Here is a 22,708-nt window from a genome sequence, read left to right on the forward strand (position 1 = left end):
CATTTTTCTTTTCAACTACCAACGTGGTACTTGGTTTGCACACCCTACAAACTTTTCTTTTCTAAAAGGAACAAACGAATAAATTACAGGTGCATCTAATTAAATCTTGATGCGGAGTAGTAAAAATCTCCCAATCACCGCTCTTGAACTTAAGTAGGAAAAAAAAAAGTAACTTCAGTTCATAGTTTTAAGATGCAGTGAAAGTTCATCTCTGATCAACTTTCTCTGTTATTCCACTCTATCTTTTCATTTCAAAACTCACAAAATGCCTCCTAGAAGAAATGAATGATCTTCTCCAGAAAGTTGGTTCCAAAGGAATTCTAATCGCAAATTAATTCCCGGAAAAAAAATTCATTTTAGAGAAGAAGATGAAATGTGGGATCAATTTAAAGCTCAAATTATTCAAAATTATCAGTGGGAAGAATTTGCACACCCACCTGATGATTATTGCCTTGAATTAGTGCTAGAATTTTACCAAAATCTCAATCCAACAACAAATATTTTTATGGTAAGAGGGCAACCTATTAATTTCTCTCCTCAAGCTATTAATGGACTTCATTTTCTTGAAGAGTTTGATGACAAGGAGACAATGCATTTTCTTCAAAATTTAAATTCAGACTTTGTGGAGGCAGATTTATGTTCAAGGGGAGCTAATTGTACGTACAATGCAAATAGACAAAGAAGCAAACTTCTTCACAAGAACATAGGCTACTGCTAGACTGTTCTTGACTTTTATTGGTAGTAGATTGCTCCCAAACTCAAATCCATGTGACATACACCAAGAGTAGCACTTCTTTATGCTATTTGCGTGAAAATACCTCTGAATATTGGTAAGTTCTTGAACACTGACAAAACTGATTGTATGAGTGATTCTAATGTAAAAAGTTTGTGGTACCTCCCTACTATAACTTTACTTTGCGAAATAAATGGTGTTTGCCCTACTTCAAGAATGGTAGTTTACAAGTACTCTAAATTTATCAACAATTTTTTGGGAAAAGATGGAAAAAACTGAAGGACCAAGAGAAAAAGAATCACTACCATCAGTGACGTACACAGGAATTTTTGTAAGCGGTGTCGACATTTAAAAATATAAACAAATGAATATTTTATATAACAATGTTATATTAATAAAATTGCTATTCAAGTGTGTGAATAAAACATAATTCAAGTAGACTATTGCAACTCTCCTTGACGAGTTTTCATCTTTTGAAATGTAATCATAATAGCCTCATTAGAGATAGTCGGGCTGGTTTATTTTATCCTAACTTGACAACGAATGGTAAGTTCGAATCTGGCTGGCAACATACCATTTACTTTTTAAGTACACTTAATATAAAAAACGTGAAAATAAATGAAATTAGTGCGTGCTTGCTGAGGCTCGAACTCAAGAAGATCGCTGCACTAGTATGGCACCAAACCATCGGACTAACGAAGCTCATTTAGTTGAGTGGTGTCATTTATATTATTTGTATATTCCCACTTTTTCGATTATATATATATATATATATATATATATATATATATATATATATATATATATATATATTTAAAAAAAAATACGACGAAGGGTGTCGGGTCGACATACCCTTGGCATAAAGGGTCCGCCCCCGACCGCTACATGGGTAGAACAGACCAATAGGTAGGAAGTATCGGGCATCAAGTAGAACAATTAACCAAACAATTTATGAGCATGAGTGTGAAGTTTGATAATATGGAGTAGAAATTTTAGGGTTTTGAAGAAAAAGTCGATCATGAATTCCAAAGGATCGAGCACATACAGATGAAAGATGTTATTTGTTACTCATCTCTAATATTACTCTTTCAAATATGACATATGGCTGAAATGCGGGGCTTTACATAAATGTCGGATTATCCGCCAATTCATTGGGCTGATCTGTCCACCACCCTATCTCAAGGTTCTATGATCCTACTGATTTTCAGACACCAAATGAGCAACAATCTGAGATCCCACAACGTTTGCGCCTATTATTTCGGATACTTTGTCAAGTCATAATTATGATATCATTGGCAATTTATCGAGTCTAAATTATATTGATATGGTTGATTTTGCTCAAATTTATTCATCCTCCACAGGTACCCTGAAAATTCGAGAGGGAAATCCTCCAAAAACGAAAGCAAAGACAATTGTGGAAGGAAAAGGAAAAGCTGTACTAATGGATGAAGCTGAATCATAATCTGATTCTGATGATCATTGTACCCCTAGTGATATGTTAAGAGGAAAAGAAAAGGGTGATGTAGGGAAAAGACCATGATGACTAGGTTTCTCACTCACATGTCGTCTTTATATAGGATGATAAAGCGTTCTAAGTATGGCAGTAATATGTTTAGGTCTTTCTATTTCTGTTTATGTATTTCATATCTTGTGCAGCTTGGTTATTTTGGACAATGTAAATAGGTGGAATATGTTGCTTGGTTATTTTGGAAAAATGTAAATAGAAGGAACGATTCTAGGTAGATGTGAATATATAGCTGGATCACATTGTGCAAGTTTTTGTTGAAGCCAACTGTAAATCTGCATTTTAATATATGTATCTTTTTCTTAATGTTACTACACTATAGATTGCTTATACTTTTATGTGTAACATTAAACTAACAAGTGCATAAAAGCACTGACTGTTTTTGTCTTTGTTGTTGAAGAAATATGAGTAGAAAAGAAAAAGAAAACAAAATGGAGCAAAGAAAGCCAAATGCATTTGGCAGCAACATACAAATGCATCTAAAGAAAAAGAATTTATTTTATCCATACTAAGTTTTTATGTGTTTGTATATATGATCTTATTCACATAAGTGTGTTTTCCTTTCAATCTAATATTGTAGATATTAATGTAAAATTGAAAAAGAAATGGTTCGACTAATTCTAATGGCAGGGGCGGTGATACACTCAAATTACACCTATTATTGGCGTAAAGCGGACGTTGTCAAATATAGTAACTCAAACAAGGTTGGGGTCCAATCCCACAGGGAATATGGAGAGAAAAAGATATTAATTATATATGTAACTAATCCCTAGAAACTTTAATTTTAGTATAGAGGAGAGGTTTGGTTTGTATTTGTTATTTTGAAGTATTTGGAATTTGTTTGGATTGAAAGAACCAAAGTTGTGTCCCCGCTGTGATTAGATGTTATGCTATGGGTATCAATATGATATATTTCTAATGGGTCGGGTTTTGTATGCACTTAATCTCTAATGCACTTCCTAATATTTTTCAATAGTTAGAAAGTATTTCTTTTCATGATTTTCCCAAATGTAGAAAAATTGCAAGTAAGATCGATTAAATATGTCAAGTAGAACTCATCTTATCCCTAAGTGAGTTCATTAAACGAGGGTTAGCGCCCCGAGTCCTTGTTATATTATTTCAACTCACACCCTAGTTCATCTTTCCAAACAAATTAGGGTTTGTGTACAAGCAAGTGTTTGCAACCACTAACTAACAATGAATATGAGAAATAATAAAACATTATATATATATATATATATATATATATAATCATATATATATATATATATATATATATATATATATATATATACAATGTTAGACACCCATTACATAACACCCATCATTTGGGTCCACAACTTTGATTAAAGAAACTACTCACACATAATGGTCTCAAAAGTAGTAAGCAATAAATGAGACATAAAGCTTACAAAGTGTGATAAAGATAATGGAAAATGGAATCTTAATATCTTCGCTAAGCTCCAAAAGTGGAGTAATCAATGCTCACCCACCAATGGAACTTTGTTCACGTGCACAATAAAATTTGGCTCCCAAAAATAACCTAAAATGTTCTTTAAATAGGCTCCAAAAACGCACAGCAGCGACTGACAAAATTGCCCCTGATAGCAAGATCGACGGACCGTTGATTGTTCGACGATCCGTCGATTCCTCCATCCTTTATTTCTTTAGCGATGTGATCCATTCGATGGTGCCGTCGGCCAGTTCGACGCTCCGTCGAGTATTCCGTCTTTCTCTCTTCTTGTTGACAGATCTTGATTGACGACACAAATGATGAAGCGTCGATCAGTTCGACGCTTCATCGATGGCTCCGTCCTTTGATGTCTTCAACTAAGGCCATCACTGGAAAATCAAGCTTATCGACGCTTCGAAGGACGGTCGGTCGATTCTTCATTTCTGGCCAATTTTTCCTTTGTTCTTTGTTTTTGCTTGTGGGCCATCGTCTTCCTAAAACACAACAAAAACATATTAACAAGAACCAGATTTACTTGAAAACAACCAAAATTCATAGTAAAAAGGCATCGAATGTGCCACAAATTCGCAAGGCACATCAACACCCCCAACTTAGGATCTTTGCTTGTCCTCAAGCAAGTCAGACAAAACAACTACAACTATATTAAAAATAAAGTAAAAGTGACTAAAATGGTGTTTGCTCATCACCACCGACATGCACATTTCCAAATCAACTCCCTTTTTCCTCATTCCCCAACAAGGCTCTTTTATAAAAACTTATTAGAATTGACCATGACGCTTCAATCAACGACATCACATTATCAGAAGCATCTATGCGTGCGAGTATTCACCATTATGCCCTTAATTAGATTAGAGAATGTCCCACACACAATTTTAAGATAAGAACCGGGACAAGGATAGATGAGAAAAGAAAGCACTCGCGCTCATAAAAAAGTTCATAATTTACAAGTTGCGTATACCCGTATGCTTGCCCTTAATTTCAATGCCTAACACTTTCGGGACGGTTGTGATCACTATAGACTTGTTCGGGGTTGTAATGTAGGCTCGTGGACTCCGGTAGGATACTCATTTGGGAATTAGTGACTCATCCTCCTTGACACTACACATTCTCACCTCACGCCCATTCTATTCATTCTTCAACTCATGACTAAGATGTGATTTTATTCTTACTAGACTTTACAATCTTTTTATGAGACAGAGACAATCTTTTTTTCTTTTTTTTTTAAATCGCTTTTCTCAAATTTGATTCGCTATCACATCCAGTTCTCGACTATGTAACTCACACACCCCCAGCTTTAAGCTCTTAGCCTCTACTTTACACATATACCACTCCTAGCTTAGGCGATTTACCTCTTTTCTCTAGTAGTGTCAAGGAAGGAACGGGTGCAAAGATGGAATGAATTCATGAATGGAAAAAAGTTTGTTACTATTAATCAAGAAAACAAGTCAAAGGCTCAAAATGGGAACTAATAATATTCATATAGAATGGGTTTTGGGCTTTTTAAGGTTAACGTGACTAATTACAAGGAAAGCCTATGATCACTTCACAACCAACTATCCTAAGCAATATAGCACAACCTATCCACATATGCTAACAATGAACACAAGAAGTTCTCACACGCACAGTGGCATAAGGATTTGAACACTTAACTCATACACACTCTAATATCTATAATGTCACAAAAAAAATCATACATGTCAATTCATTACAACTTATGATACGCAATAAACTTTCGGAGGGGTCCATTTCAAATCAATCCATTTTCAAGTTCACAAATATCCTTTTCATTCAAAATTCATGCCATAAGTTCAAAATGCAACAACCATGAAAGTCACAATTACTTTAACAAGATTTAACACACATATATATACTACAAGATACATCAGGTTATCCCACCCCCAGCAAAAAGAGGATGCATTATCCCCAATGCATCAAAAATCATACCATCACCCCATGGTGGAGGGCCCGACCTGAGATGCTCTAATCCTGTTGTTGCTGCTGAGGTGTCTCCTCCGCAAAGAAGGCGAACGGAAACCCTCTCTACCGGCTGACCTCAAGAGGCGGAGCCGGCCCGGCCCCCGTGGCTGGTGTCCCGAGAGCTATCATAATCGGCCTGACTGGTGCTGGGATAGCACTAGTGCTGGAAGATACTCCGGTAAACCTCGTGTCCAGGCGCGACCGCCGAATACCCTCTCGTTTCCTGGGTCCTCATCCTCATTATCCCCCCTCATCATCAAGCCGTGTGTGCCTCTTTCTCTTGCGACTTTCCCAAGGCTCATCCTCGGTCACCAAGTCAACTACTCGATCAAACACAAATGCCGGCGAATGGTGTGGTGTCGTTATCCACAATAACCTCGCTCTCTTGCACGGCGGGCCTTAATCTCGGCCTACGAGTCGTCGTTTCCGCCTTTCAAATCTCCCGAAGTACCACTCTCACTCTTCTTCTCAATAGTGAGTATCCGCATCTCTAAGCCGTCAAGTCGCACATTTACCCTAGCGTGACGCTTCTCCATAACCTCCTCGAAGAGGCTCCTACTCGGTGCAATCTCTTTGCGGGACAAACCTACCCACTGTTGTTGTAATATCGGGTCGTCTCACACCGAAGACGCTCCGCTTGATGGCAAGCTCTTTGAAGTTGGCTCTGTTGAGGACAAAGAGATTCTCGGAGGCCGATGCTGCGATTGAAGGAGGAATAGAAGATAAAGATGGGACGACGAGCCGAGGTGGTGCCTGCGAAGAAGCGGGTAGCATCGCCCACACGGTGCGAGTCACGCGACGTCCCTCCGTGCCCATATCAACTGTGCTCATCCATGAGATCTAGCAATGAAGTACTGGTGGTCTGAGATGTATGGAGGGTCTCATCCTTACTCCGTGTGATGTCACACACCTTTGTTGCGGGGAGAGTGGTCACAATGGGGATCAACGTGCCTCACTCCGGACCAACCTACACAATCCGTGATATGCACGGGAATATCAAGGTTGTCGCCTCCTGTGGTACGCGTGCCCGAATGGCTCTACTGATCAATTCACCCAAGTTCATTGGGTACCTGGATAGCATGGCAGCCACAACCACTGCTCTGTCCGGTGTGACTATGTTATCTGCTCCCATGGGCAGAACCCGATATATGACGAAATTCCACCAAAATTTAGCTTCCAAGCTGATATCCGCCTTATGTATTTTGGCAGCCAAGTTTTTCACCTATGGGGCCTTATCCGCCGGCCCTCTAGCCATCACCGTCGCAAACCATTCCCCGTCGCATTGCTCGGCTCTTCGGTCAAACTTATCATCATATTCCACCGTGGCTCGTGCCACGAAGTCATCACCAAAATAAAACCTGTTGATTGTGCGGGCTGAGATATCAATATGTACAGCCCGAACATACACTGTGTCTAATAGAGGGGCGACTCTTTCAAAGCTCTCTTGTTCTTGTGTTGCTGCTCTAGCATCACTCTGTAGGTAGCATAGACTTCGAACCATGGTCGGGCAATAACCCCCCGGGAGGCCGGTGAACGCTCAAGATAACGTTGGATGAGATCAGTAATCCGAGGGTAACTCTCTAAGCCGCTCATACTAATTTGTTCTTCTTCTTGAATATTCCTCCTCGGATTACCCTCGCTGACTGTAGTCGCCCTCTTTATATAGTACTTTCGGCACCCCTCATAGGGGAATCGAATTATAGCTACCTTCATTTTTTGCAGCCACAGCCGCTCTTGTTCCTCATCTGAATTTCGCTCAAGAGTGGTTAGTTGCTCTGTTGCTGCCTCACTAGCACTAGCGGATGTGGAGGATGAAGCCCCCTCTTCAGACTGGGGGGAATGTGGGGCGGGTGATGCTGCTCGAGGAGTGGTGGCCTGTGCCCTCAATCTAGTCGTTGGGACCACCGCTTGACGTTCAGAGTCGGAGGGTTCATCCCTAAGAGTAAGGGTTGTTTGTCCCCGACCTCGGCCTTTTCTGGGACCACTACCTTGCTTGACTGGATTCTTTGGAGGCATATCTACAAAAAGAACACCCTTCGTTGTTGAGACAACCATAGAAATATAACCAAACCAGAAAAAATGTGCAAAACATGCGATAATGTTAAAGCTGCCAGCGGTCCGTCGATTTGCTAGAAGAGTCGTCGAACAGATCGACGGAGCGTCGAACCATTCGACGAGCCGTCGATCTCTTGCCAGCCACTGGAAATTGCAACTTAAAGATGGTGGGAAGGACGCCCCGTCGATTGATTCGACGGGCCGTCGAGTCCACCGTCGAGTTTGTTTTGGTTCAGATTTCTGAGAGAACTCATTCGACGTTGAGAAGGACGGTCTGTCGAATGAAACGACGGACCGTCGAACTGAGCGTCGAATGATTCTGCAGGTTGCTGCTAATAAATTCAATACAATCCGTGGGACGTGGTGCAAACCTTCACGTAGTTTGGGGTTACTCAGACTTCACCCCACGTTGGCTTAGGTGGGAATAGGAGAAACAATTGGCTGGCAAGACAACTCTGTGGTCATAATGCCTTCCAAGCCAACATTACAAACAACACTACACTTTGGCATTTCATCAAATAGGTAGCGGGCAAAACAACAACAATCTCATGAATGAGGTGTGTTTGTCGTAATACCCTCCGACTCGGCTAAAGACCAATGAATCAACATCCAAAAACAACCCACCCCCAGCAAAAAAATGAGCATCCCAGGCGAAATACTAGAAAAACATGGAGCAATTTGAAGGCAAGAAAAATAATAGTAAAACATGGAAGGCAAGCAAACAAGTAGTATGAACAAGTGAACAAGCAATACATGATCTATCATACCTTAAAATGGAAAGGAGACTAGAGTGCAGGCCCTAAGGAATGATGAACACACAATATGCCACTACTAGGGTTACACACAACAGAGGGAGAGAGGAAATTAGGGAGGAAAAGTGGTGAAGGCGAGGGATGATGGTGCAGGGGCGTATTGAAGAGAGGGGTAACGGTTATGGGAGAGGGAGAGGTGGAGAGAGAGAGAGAATTGAAAAAAATTTGAATGAGGGGAGAGAGAGAGAGAGAGCGTCGGGTTATATTATCAATACCCTGAACCGACGCGTCAAAAGGACTGAGCGTCGATTGGTTCGACGTTCCATCGAGTGAAAACGTCGCTCTTTTTTTTTTTTTTTTACCAAATGAAAAAGAGAGAAGAACGCCCCGTCGAACTGAACGTCGATCAATTCGACGGAGCATCAAACCTATCATCGAACTGCCATTATTTCCAGTGATGAATCTTTCAGTGGTCCACTTCGATGGTGTATTTAACGTCTCGTCGAACAGATCGACGGTCCGTTCATCTGCTCTCCTGGCAATTTCTGGATTCAACACTTAGGTTCCTCGACACATCAACAAACATCAAAACAACATAACAACAAAAACCAACGAAATAAAAAAAATACTGCAAAAATGAACATGGGTTGCCTCCCAAGAAGCGCACAATTTAACATTGCAGCACGACGTAATACCACTTTTGGTGTTAAGGTCCGGTGCTATGTTTCAACCGGTGAGCATCAACAATCTTGTCCCCATCAACCATCCAATGGCAGTGCTTTACCCGATGGCCATTCACCCTGAAAGTACGAGTCCCTTCGTCGGACTTTAACTCCATCGACCCAATGAGTGACACACTCACCAAAGTAAAAGGGCCCGACCACATGGATTTCAACTTGCCAGGAAAGAGCTTCAACCTTGAATTGAATAGCAACACCGAATCACCCAGTTGAAAATCTCTCTTCAGAAGTTTGACATCATGATAGTGCTTCATCTTTTCTTTATACAAACTCGCACTCTCATATGCATGATACCGAAACTCATCTATTTCATTCATTTGAAACAACTGCAACTTGGTCGTCATCGTCCCAATCCATGTTCAATTTTTTTAATGCCCACAAAGCTTTGTGTTCAAGTTCAACAGGTAGATGGCAAGCTTTACCGAACACCAACCGATAAGGAGAAGTACTAATGGGCGTCTTGAATGCTGTTCTATAAGCCCAAAGAGCATCATCCAGCTTAGATGCCCATTAGTTCTATTTGCATTAACCGTCTTGGCTAAGATGCTCTTTATCTCCCGATTAGAGACTTCGACTTGCCCACTAGTTTGGGGATGGTAAGGAGTTGCCACCCTATGCTTCACTCCATATTTCTCCATGAGATTAGCGAATTTCTTGTTGCAAAAGTGAGTGCCACCATCACTAATGATTGCCCTAGGAGTGCCAAACCTTGTGAATATGTTCTTTTTGAGAAAATTGGTGACACTCTTGCCGTCATTGTTGGGCAATGCTACACTGACCCACTTGGACATATAGTCAACCGCAACAAGGATGTATCGCATACTACGAGAACTCACAAATGGCCCATAAAGTTGATGCCCCACATCAAATAGCTCAACCTCCATGACAAAATTCATTGGCATTTAGTGCTTCTCTCCCAATTGACCATGGCGTTAACATTGGTCACAAGATTTCACCATTAAATTTGTATCATGATAAAGGGTGCCAACAATAGCCACATTCAAGCACTTTTTCCGCTGTGCGGTTCCCACCGTGATGACCCCGCAGAGAGTCGTAGCGAGCTTTCAAGATTTTCGTGGCTTGAATTCGGCCACACATCGCCGAATGATGTTGTCGACAAGCATGAACAAATAGGGCTCATCCCAATAGTATTGACGACTATCGCTCAAAAATTTCTTCTTGTGATAAGCCTTGATGTCGTCGGAGATAAGACCCGTCATCAAGAAGTTGGCTATATCCGCATACCAAGGGGCAACCTCACAAGATACAGCCAAAAGTCTCTCATCGGGGAAAACATCATTTAATTCAAGATCTCCACTCGGTCTCCTAGCTTCCTCAAGTCTAGATAGATGATCCGCAACTTGGTTTTCACACCCTTTCGATCTTTGACCTCAAAGTCAAACTCTTGCAACAATAATACCCAACGAATCAACAGAGGCTTTGCATCTTTTTTTGTCATCAAATATCTCAAAGCCGCATAATCCGTGTGAACAACCACTTTGGATCCAAGTAGATAGGCCCTGAACTTCTCAAATGCATAAACAATGGCTAGAAGTTCTTGCTCGGTGACAGTATAATCCATTTGAGCGCCATTGAGGGTCTTGCTAGAATAATAAATTTGGTGCATGATTTTATTGTGCCTTTGCCTAAGCACCGCACCAATATCAAATCCGCTCGCGTCACACATGAGCTTAAATGGCAATGACCAATCCGGAGATACAATAATTGGAGTAGAGGTGAGCATTTCCTTTAACTCGTTAAATGCCTTAAGGCACTTCTCATCAAACGCAAACTTAGCTTCTTTTTCAAGAAGCTTATACTCGGGTTGGCGATCTTGGAGAAATCTTTGATGAATCACCGATAGAACCCGGCATGTCCCAATAAGCTACGAACTCCTTTGATAGAGATAGGTGGAGGAAGCTTGGCTATGACATCAATTTTTGCTTGGTCTACCTCAATACCCTTCTCGAAAATCCTATGGCCAAGGACAATCCTTTCCTTCACCATGAAATGACATTTCTCCCAATTAAGTACAAGGTTAGTTTCTTCACACCGCTTCAATACCTGATACATACTGGATTGGCAAGACATTCGTCAAAAGAGTCACCAACAACCTAAAAGTCATCCATGAAGACTTCCAAGAAATCTTCCACCATATCCGAGAAAATATACATCATACACCGTTGGAAAGTAGCCGGGGCATTGTATAAGCCAAAAGGCATTCGGCTAAAAGCAAAAGTGCCATAAGGACAAGTGAAAGTGGTTTTCTCTTGGTCTGCAATACGATGTTAATTTGGTTGTACCTCGAATAGCCATCCAAAAGCCAATAATAAGATCTTCCGGCTAGCCGATCAAGCATTTGATCAATAAAAGGCACAGGGAAGTGGTCTTTACAAGTCGCGGTGTTGAGCTTCCGATAGTCCATACACACTCTCCATCCGGTAACTATCCTTGTAAGAATCAAATCATTTTGCCGTTAGGAGACCTTGAGTGATGCCCCCTTCTTTGGCACACATTGCACCGACTAACTTGTGGACTATTTGCAATTGGTATACAACACCCGCATCCAACCATTTGATTATCTCCTTCTTGACTACTTCTTGCATGGGAGGGTTTAGCCTGCTGATGCTCTCCACACTTGGTGAACTATCCTCGCTCAAGTTCGATTCTATGTTCGCACAAATATTGGAGGAATCCCTCAATATCATGATAGTCCACCCAATAGATCTTCGATAAGCCCGCAACACTTCAAGCACCTTTTGAGTTTGTTCTTCATTTAACAAAGATGAGAGAATAACCGGTAAAGTATTATCTAGGTGTCACGCCCCGAACCATGGCCTGGGCGAAACACGGCACTCGGTGCCATACTGCGTGTGACCGAGCGAACCACATAGCTTCATTTAATCATCATGAGGCATACATAAGCGGAAATATAGCATGAACGTGATGAGCTTTTTTATAAAACATGAGATGTCATAATAATTTAATGAAATACTTGTTTAAATCATGGTCATGGAAATAACATAAGTTGAGCCAAAGATGGCTAAACACCTTGCATGTCTAACATAACTAACCGACTAGTCTATGAAACCTCTAATCGCGAATCGACCGGAAAACATACTTGGCCGGGACAAGGCCCAAAGATACCTTTAGTTGCAAAACTAATTAAAGAATGACAATGTCTAAACCCCGAACGAGATGGGGCTCGCAATAAGCCGGTACGTACGTTATCCTACCTAAGCAAAGGCGTCGTCACAGAATCCATTCGCATCGTGAAATGCGAGCCCGGGCGATAAAAGGGGACGTCAAAGCACATTGAATGTCTTCTGTATGTAAAGCAACCGAAAGAAATAACATGGGACATGATGATAACATAACGAAGTGACCGAGCCGAAACATGATCGAGCATGAGTACATATACATATATAACATGTGTAAAGTATCATGAGTAGGGAGAGCGATAGAATATAACCGACAACATGGTCCGGTACTTGCGTCACTACAATGGAACACCTCATACTTTGCTAGGGACATGAGATTTAATAATATTATGAAAGGATCCGGTCATTATGAGATCGCCCTAAGCATGGGTGGAACAATCCTCATCCTACGGTGGCTACGTAGTTTGTGTGTGAAGCCTTCTCGGTAATTAATGCAACTCCAAAACATGAACATGTAAAATAAGTGGCACTTTGCTGCTTATGGTTTTCATGAATATAACTTGCTTGTACATGGATATCATGAAATAACTTGTAAACGTGGTTTCATGAAATAACTTGTATTTAGCATTTGTGTATCTTGTAGCATAGCATGAAAGTAATTATATAATGATTGCATGAAAACTTGTAGACATGTAGGATATTAATGAAATAATCATTTTAGCTAAAACATGCACGCAAGAACCCATGGAATACAAGATATGGGTTTCATGGATTACTGAGTGATTCTCGATAATCATAAAGAAATATTAAGAACTCAATGATGGAATTACAACAATTCATACGTAATATAATCATGGACATGGACCTAGGGTTATCATGAGCATGGTATAGAAACCCTAGTTTTGTATTGAAACCCTAGTTTAGTAGAGAAATCATAATTTTATGGATTTGAGGCGTGGGGAAGAACAATGATGTTCCCACGCGTAGATAGTAACTACATACCTTAGTCGCTCCAAAACTTGGATTAAAGACTGAGAACTTTGAAGAAGATTTCCAAAATCTTGAATTCTTGAATCTTGAGATGGGTTTTCTTGAAAACCCTAGTTTTAGAATGATAATTTCTTGTTTAGATTACGAGGATAGGTGTTAGAATTGAGTTGGAATAATTAGAATAGGCTTACCTTGGTGTTCTTGATGAAGGGAGAGGGTAGGAAGTCGTTCTGGGGCTTGAGGGAGTGAAAAATAATGAGTTGACGATATGGATGAATATATACTGTCTGTGAAATTGCAAATTACGACCTGAACGGTGCTGGTCGTAAATTCGGTTACGGGCCGTAAATTGATTTACGGTCCGTATTTTGATTCTGAACTACTGCATCGCCTCTCTTCGATAAAATGGCCATAACTTTTTGCACAGATGTCGTTTGACCCCCGTAAGATACCGTTGGAAAGGTATTTTAATGCTCTACAACTTTCATCGAGGAAGTTTTCTCAAATTCCCAACACGTTTTGAAATACGGGCCGTAAAGTGAAATACGGTCCGTATTTAACCATATGACCTCGAAATGTCAAATTCCGAATGTTCGAAATTCTTGGTTTCGGTTTACGGAGGCCTTGTTCATGGGCGTAAATTGGAATACGACCTTGTTCATGGGCGTAAACCGCCATATCACAACTGAACGAAAAATCTCAATTCCCGCATTAACTTTACGATTTTCTAAGTCTGGATCGTGGTCAAAACTTTCATTAAAGGTACGAGGTGTTACACTAGGCCAAGAAAAGCATACTTCAAATGAGAGGGAAGTAGCTTGTGCTCAAGTTTTGGAGGCTCAATAATCGAAGGCTTAACCGGAGGAGTGGTTCTTTTATCAAGATCAAGAGATAATTTCTTTGGCTCATAAGAATACGAACCCCGGCCAATAAGAGAATTAATCGTTTCAATATACCCCTCCATGTCATCCGCCTCAAAATTCACCAAAATAGCCGAAAGTGTTTCGTCAAAGTGCTCCTCCTCTAACTTATGCTCCACCGCTTCGTCTACCACATCGAAAGAATCGATAACCGAAATGCTCTCATAAGCACTAGGCAATTTTAACCCTTGCTAGCTTGAAAGTTACCTCTTCATCATTGACCAATTTTTATTTCATTCTTTTTCGAGTCCATTAGAGCTCTCCCGGTGGAAAGAAATGGCCTTCCCAAGATAATCGGGACTTCTTTGTCAACCGCACAATCAAGGATGACAAAATTCGCAGGCAATAAGAATCCCCCCACTCTAACAAGGACGTCATCAACAACCTCTACTGGTCTTTTGATGGTTCTATCGGCCATTTGGAGACGCATGCTCGTTGGTCTAGGTGTTTTCAAACCGGATTGTTTATAGATGGCAAGTGGCATCAAATTAATACTAGCCCCATTATCACATAAAGCACGAGAAAAATCATGGTGACCGATGGTGCAAGGGATAGTGAAAGCCCCGGGATCTCCCTTCTTCTCAACCTTTGATGACGAAATAATAGCGCTCACACGGTGGGTGACTCCCACCGTATCATGCTTGATTGGTCTTTTCTTCGTCAACAAGTCCTTCAAGTATTTAGCAAATTCTGGCATTTCTTGGAATGCATCAAGAAATGGGATATTCATTGACAACCCTTTCAATTGGTCGTAGAAGCGTTGGCACTTGGCATCCTCCGTTCTTTTCATCAATCTTTGTGGGAACGGGGGAGGGGATTTATATATTTGAGTCAAGGGTTTAATTTCCCCCGTGACCTTTCTCTTTTGAGCGCTACCCCCAGTAGTTTTTTCAACACTTGGCACCTCATCACCCTCGAGAACAATAGGGTGTGCCTCTTTCTCTTTCTCAACAATAATTGGCGTTTCAATTGGTGCCTCCAGTTCTTCTTCAATTTCTTCCTCAATAACCTCATCAACAATCAGCTCGACAATGATAGGTTCAACTACCCTCTCATTCACCGCATTAAGGATCTTCCCACTTCTAGTAGAAATGGCTTTGCATGAGGCAATATGATCACCTCCACTACCCTTTGGGTTCAAAATTGTGTCGCTAGGAAGGCCCCCTCTTTGTGGTGGATGTTGCTCACGAGAAAGAACTCGCATTTGTGACTCAAGTTTTTGAATCAAAGCGATGTGAGAGCCTACCACTTCCGTCAAATTTTCCATCTTCTTATCACTTTTATTTTGGTTGTCCAAGATCTTTTCAAGCATAGATTCCATTCGAGAGGTCCCTTGATCATTGGACGGACCCTCTCGCCAATTTTGAGAGTTAGAAGAACGGCCCTTTGGTGGAACATAGGCATTGGAATTTCGATTACCATAATTGTTGTTGTTGTAATCCCTCCTGTCCGAACCACCATATTCATTTCGGCCATATTGATTGCTTTGTTGTTAGGGTCTCCATTGCTTTTGATAACCCCCTTGAGAGTTATCAATATAATTAGCGTCCTCACGTTGTGGCTGCCCCTCTAGATAAGTTTCCTTCGAGACTTGATACATTCTGGGAGCATGAGATGGCATTTCTTCAACAACATTCACACTCTTAGCTTCTTTCTCCGCAAGCCTTTTTGACAGCAAATCCACGGTGGTTTGCAATTGAGCAAAAGCATGACCTCACCATGATTTTCTTTGGCCACCGCGGTGACAGAGGGACTGCCATATGACAAGATTTCACTATCTTTTGAGTGCCAAGCTTGATTGTGGGTGGTGAGATTATCGAGCAATCGGGTGATGTTAACAAATGACTTGTCCATGAAGCGTCCCCCAGCCGGCGTATTGATTGAAAGAATCGATTCATTGTATCTAACCCCTTGTAGAACTTCTTAGTGAGAATAGCATCCGGAAACCCATGAGTTGGAGATTGAGCTAGATAGTACTTGAAACGCTCCCATGCCGAATATAATTGTTCCCCCGGAAGCTGTTTGAACTCGAAGATCTTATCTCGAAGTTTAGCCTTTTTGCTCGGTGGAAACCACTTCTTCAAAATGTATTGGCTAACTCGCTCTAGGTGTGAATAGAATTGCTGGCAAGCTTTGCATGCCATTTCCCTTGCTTGGCCAGCCAAGGAATATTTAAAGACCCGTAACCGAAGTGCATCAGCAGAAACAACACCTTGGGATTGTTGAGCACACACGTGCGGAAGTTCTTCAAATGTCGAGTGGACGATCCTCGAAGAATTTCGGAAATAACCTTCAAGTTTCAGATTTGATAGATAAAACTATCAATTTTGAAAGTAGCATTTCCAGTCCTAGGAGAGACCACAACAGAAGCCTATTCAGCTTCATTGATGAATTCCGCAAATATATTCTCATCTTCATCCTCTTCTGGTGCAGATGGGTTGACTTGGAATCCACCTTGGTTTCCTTGATTTCGATTATGTCTTCCTGCTATGTTCACCTGGTTCACCAAAATAGCAAACAAGGTGTGATGAAATAGAGAAAGTTTTAAAGAAAAGTACACAACAATCGGTAATTTCAAAACCGTATTCCCCGGCAACGGCGCCAAAATTTGATACGCTAAAATTACACTTATTATTGGCGTAAAGTGGACGTTGTCAAATATAGTAACCCAAACAAGGTTGGGGTCGAATCCCACAGGGAATATGGAGAGAAAAAAAATACAAATTATATATGTAACTAATCCCTAGAAACTTTAATTTTATTCCGAATAGTATAGAGGAGAGGTTTATTTTGTATTTGCTATTTTGAAGTATTTGGAATTTGTTTGGATTGAAAGAACCAAAGTTGTGTCCCCGCTGTGATTAGATGTTATGTTATGGGTATCAATATGATATATTTCTAATGGGTCAGGGTTTTGTATGCACTTAATCTTTAATGCACTTCCTAATATTTTCCAATAGTTAGAAAGTATTTCTTTTCATGATTTTCCCAAATGTAGAAAAGTTGCAAGTAAGATCGATTAAATATGCCAAGTAGAACTCATCTTATCCCTAAGTGAGTTCATTAAACGAGGGTTGCGCCCCGAGTCCTTGTTATATTATTTCAACTTACACCCTAGTTCATCTTTCCAAACAAACTAGGGTTTGTGCATAAGTAAGTGTTTGCAACCACTAACTAACAATGAATATGAGAAATAATAAAACACATCACAACCCATTATATATATAAACAATGTTAGACACCCATTACATAACACCCATCATTTGGGTCCACAACTTTGATTAAAGAAACTACTCACACATAATGGTCTCAAAAGTAGTAAGCAATAAATGAGACATAAAGCTTACAAAGTGTGATAAAGATGATGGAAAATGGAATCTTAATGTCTTCACTAAGCTCCAAAAGTGGAGTAATCAATGCTCACCCACCAATGGAACTTTGTTCACGTGCACAATAAAATCTGGCTCCCAAAAATAACCTAAAATGTTCTTTAAATAGGCTCCAAAAACGCACAGCAGCGACTGACAAAATTGCCCCTAATAGCAAGATCGATGGACCGTCGATCGTTCGACGATCCATAGATTCCTCCATCCTTTATTTCTTCAACGATGTGATCCATTCGACGGTGCCGTCGGCCAGTTCGACGCTCCGTTGAGTATTCTGTCTTTCTCTCTTCTTGTTGACAGATCTTGATTGATGACACAAACGACGAAGCGTCGATCAGTTCGACGCTTCGTCAATGGCTCCGTCCTTTGATGTCTTCAACTAAGGCCATCATTGGAAAATCGAGCTTATCGACGCTTCGAAGAACGGTCCGTCGACTGATCGACGGGACGTCGATTCTTTATTTCTGGCCAATTTTTCCTTTGTTCTTTGTTTTTGCTTGTGGGCTATCGTCTTCCTAAAACACAACAAAAACATATTAACAAGAATCAGACTTACTTGAAAACAACCAAAATTCATAGTAAAAAGGCGTCGAATGTGCCACAAATCTGCGGCACATCAGGCGGCCCGATTATAAGGCCAATAAAGCAATCACCCCATTTTTTTTCTCTAAAAGATGTATTTTATATATATATATATATATATATATATATATATATATATATATATATATATATATATATATATATAATTTAAAAAATTGTGTGTACTTTTAAATTGGAAGAAAATTTTTTGAAGAAAAAGTGCAATAACTTTTTATATTATATTTTAATGTGGGGACCCTTGTAATAATCTAGGAGAGAAATAAATTTAGGGAATTAATTTCTTACGTGGGTAATTGGGTACCTATTTATTGTCTCATTTCTATCCTAACAACTAATATGGGCCCACATTATTATTCCTATATTTACCTTATTCATTCTTCTTTTACTATTCTTATTCTCAATATTGAAAAGTCTCTCAAACGGCAACTTACTACGGCTTACAAGTTACGAATAAAAAGACTTGATTCTTTTCAAATACATATATTGCTTATAGAATAATGTTAATAATTACTGTAACTGTTGCCTCAGGCGAAAGAAGTTTTTCGAAATTAAAATTGATAAAATCTTCTAAGATCAACAATGTCTCAGAGAGATTGAATGGAGTAGCTAGAAAAATAGAGTTTAAATAAATATTATTTATGACAATCTTTCCGTTAAAAACTAGGGCCTCTCTCTGAAATTTGGCTTTAGGCCCCCAATATTATTGAGACGGCCTTGTCTAATGGCTTTAAAGTACCTAATAAAATATTAAATATGTGTGTTTCTATATATGTTTGTCATCTTATTTATTTATATAAGTGTAAGTTTCTTCAATGTATTCCAATTTGTTAAAAAAATATTGTTGCTTATGAAATTCAAAGAAAAACATAAAAGCAAAAACAAAAAATGGACAACAGCATGAGAATATTGGCTGCTTCATTTTAAGAGTAAACAAAAAAAAATTGTGAAAGAGTTTAAAAAGGAGAAACAAGGTAGGTTGATTGATTTAAAAGAACGTTGTTGTGCTTATGTATTAAAATGTGGTGTCTATACAAGATTCAAGTCACTCTTATCCATATGTATCCTACCTATCTCAAAGCCTACATTACAACCCTGTAAAGTCTTACATTATCCCAACTCAATGTCTCCCACATTAGTGGAGAATCACATTATAGTCAAGATTAGAGAAAAGACATCATTTCCCCCTGGAACTTGGCAGCAAAACTCACTTTAGCAACTAAACTTAACTGGTAATTATTTACCCCCTAAACAACAGCGATAATTATTTACCCCCTTGCGGGTGACGTGGCAAGAAAGTGTACTCAATCTCTTAAAGCGCGTGGGAGGAAAAAATAAACACTAAAAGTGATCAACTGTACGGATGTCATCTTCTAATTGGATGATATATTAAGATTTTCTTAATATTTTATTTTCTATTTTAAATTAACTTTTCCTTTTCTTTCTTATTCTTTTCCTTATAACTGCGTTCTACTTCTTGATTCCCACTATTTTTTCTTCTGCTTTGTTTCTTTGTATATAGATTTAATTTATGGGTTTGATTTGACACAAATAAAGAGATTAAATTTGTTGAGTTAACAAACCCGAGCCTCAAATTCAGCCACCGTGAAACGATCATTCAAATGCATAAAGTTGACATTTGCATAAAATTGACATTTGCTTTGTTCTTTGGTTGGTTTCTCTCTCTAGTGTTGTTAAGGTTTTGTTATTAAGCTCTAGTTACTTTAATTTCTTATTACATATTCAAGGAACAATCTTCACTTTGTCGAAATTACAATTCTTGTCTTCGAAAATATTATTGTTTTCAATTGAATGCACCCATTCGTCCGAAGAAGAGAGGCGGGACGAAACTGTACTACTATTGTTATTTGTGTTAACAATAACAATGACAATTGTTATTGTTATTCAAACGGTGGATTTGGAATTATGGGTTGCATTGTCTCGAAAGTGAATTCATACTTATGTTAATTGTTAATTTGTAAGCCGAGATTAAGCATGTGAGTTGGAACATTATCTGCATAAGAAGATTAAAATGCAAGCTCGATCGAGGCATACTTTCTTAGAAATGCAAAAGTGAATATCTTTGGAGAGGAACTTTTAGTTATATTTAGTTATGGGATCACGGAGACTTTTAGTTGTGTTTAACTAAAAATGCTACGCCGGAGCGAACTTTTAGTTATGTTTAGTTATCTTAGGGTAAATGGACTTTTAGTTGTGTTTAACTAAAAGTCCGCCGGAGAGAAGCGAACTTTTAGTTATGTTTAGTTATACCCCATTTATAATATCGTTTCTTATATTCTTGTATTGTCCGGTTATTAGTATTAGGAAAACTTAATACATTGATGCGTATTGGTGATTTTCGGGTTCAAGGAGTTGAGTATTTTGGAAAGGAAAGCATCTTGATAGAGGAAATAACAAAAGAAAATATGAAAATGCGAGAGTTAGCCGAGATATCCTTGAATGCTTATTGTTTGGGCTCCTTCTGCGAAAGTTAATTATTTATTAGATTAGCTCATTGGTGGAGGAGAAATGAATCTACTCACTCCCCCTTATACTTCTAAAGAACAAATGTAATGGAAGTTGTACAATGAAACGTGCTTTCGCCACAAGGATAGTTGTATTTACGTTCTTTGAAATTTGTTTATGGCATTGCTAAAGAAGACGAGTTAATGTACTTGCCCGATATCCTAATGAAATTGTGTGTATATGAAGGCTTCAACCTAATCAATTTCTTGTTTGACACCTTAAGCGAGTGAAGTTCGTGATGTAATACGGTGGACTTCGACTTGATATGGTGGTGGTGGTGTTCTTCAATAATGAAGAAATCACAATGCAGTCAAGGGTGGGGGTGGAGGGCGGAAGAAGGTGGGGGGGGCGGCGGTGTTGGTGGCGGGGGCGGCGGTGTTGGTGAGAATGAGGAGAAAGTAGAAGAAAGAGAAAAAATAATAAAAGAAAAATAAAAAATGAAGAGTTGGTAATTTTTGACGTGGCAATGACGTGGCAATGATGTGGCAATGACGTGGCGCGAGTGTAATACACTCAAGCTGGTCCGGAGCCGCTAAGGGGGGTAAATAATTATCGGTTAAGTTGTTTAGGGGGGTAAATAATTACCAGTTAAGTTTAGTTGCTAAAGTGAGTTTCTTGCCAAGTTCCAGGGGGAAATGATGTCTTTTCTCTCAAGATTATGACAATTTTTAGTAACATGAGCTACTTCTTTGTTGAGATTGAGCAAGTCTTTCTATCTAAGCCCTTCTTTGTTCTATGTTGATATACATTATGAGCATCTCGTTTCATTTGTGAGACACACACGAGATTAGAAAACATTATGATTTCGATTTTCAATAGGTGAACATGAGTATGGTTAAAGATTGTCCAAATTTGTGAGTTGGTCTTAGTTGATTCTTGTCTCCCTAAAGTTCTCATAATTTTATTTTGAAATGTTTATCTCTTATGTTATTTGCTTCCCTGCTCGGGATGAGCAAATGTTTAAGTGTGGGGAATTTGATGAATAAAAATTATTCATATAATATAATATTTTTATAAAATTAAATAAATACACATTAGAAACTCACATTTCTAATATATCTTGCATGAAGAAAAATTATCCGAGAGAAAGACAAAAATGGAACACTAGAAAAATTAGTGGAATTAAAAAGGAAAGGCTCGATGCATCTACAAGACACGACAAAGAATTGAGACAGGAAGAAGAAAGGAAGTTGATGATGCGTGATAGAGGAACAAGAACCTGATGTATCTACATCCCAAATCCACAAATGTATCCAAGATAATGACTCGAGATGTTGCTAAGAGAAAAGAACAAGATGTATTCTAGGCAATAATCTCAAATTCATCTGGACTTACAATCCTTAAATACTCGGTGAGTCTTTAGTGAAACAATGAGTCTGGAGAAGTGGACAGTGATCTTTTGATCTCCCTCTTTAGTATTCTCCTACTCTCTGTTTTGCAAGTAAAATAAATACTCTTCTAAAGAGTTTTTCATCCTAGTCTTTGTTAGATTTTATACTCCTTTATGGAATAATTTTTTTTTTGTTTGGAATAGTTGAGGAAACTTGATATATTTATAATAATATCTCAGTTTTAATATATTTTTGACTTGAAACATTCAGTTTATAGTTTAAACAGTCTTTGGAATGCTAGTTTTTAATTAATCATTATTATCACATCTATATATTTTATCTCTAAGTTATTTTTATATCAATTTTGTATTCTCATGAAGCAAAACTAATATTTATATCAGCGAGTAAAATAGTAGAGTGGGAGTAATTTTTAGTTATATCATTCCAAATCTTTGATCTTGCTTCTTTTAATTCTAATTCTCACGGAGGGATTGATTCAAGCAAGTTTATTGATTTAAACAATCTTTATCTTATTTCT

The 22,708-nt window shown here is 39.1% G+C and overlaps 4 protein-coding genes and 1 non-coding gene across 6 annotated transcripts in view; 2 read left to right on the plus strand and 3 right to left on the minus strand.

Annotated features, from left to right (window-relative positions):
- LOC132031401 (protein NOI4-like) overlaps positions 1 to 22,708 on the plus strand; it is an 82,896-nt gene that overhangs the window by 33,147 nt on the left and 27,041 nt on the right. The window lies entirely within an intron of this gene.
- Positions 9,223 to 9,600, minus strand: LOC132032116 (uncharacterized). Its single transcript, XM_059421907.1, has one exon. The coding sequence runs from the start codon at positions 9,598 to 9,600 to the stop codon at positions 9,223 to 9,225; it is 378 nt and encodes a 125-aa protein (XP_059277890.1).
- On the minus strand, positions 9,625 to 10,158 carry LOC132032118 (uncharacterized). The gene has a single exon (XM_059421908.1). The coding sequence runs from the start codon at positions 10,156 to 10,158 to the stop codon at positions 9,625 to 9,627; it is 534 nt and encodes a 177-aa protein (XP_059277891.1).
- Positions 14,542 to 15,648, minus strand: LOC132032119 (uncharacterized). Its single transcript, XM_059421909.1, has one exon. The coding sequence runs from the start codon at positions 15,646 to 15,648 to the stop codon at positions 14,542 to 14,544; it is 1,107 nt and encodes a 368-aa protein (XP_059277892.1).
- Positions 16,272 to 16,378, plus strand: LOC132032238 (small nucleolar RNA R71). Its single transcript, XR_009408385.1, has one exon. It is a non-coding gene; the product is annotated as a small nucleolar RNA R71 (small nucleolar RNA).

Source organism: Lycium ferocissimum, chromosome 9 (genome assembly GCF_029784015.1).
Source record: "Lycium ferocissimum isolate CSIRO_LF1 chromosome 9, AGI_CSIRO_Lferr_CH_V1, whole genome shotgun sequence".
Taxonomy (NCBI): Eukaryota; Viridiplantae; Streptophyta; class Magnoliopsida; order Solanales; family Solanaceae; genus Lycium; species Lycium ferocissimum.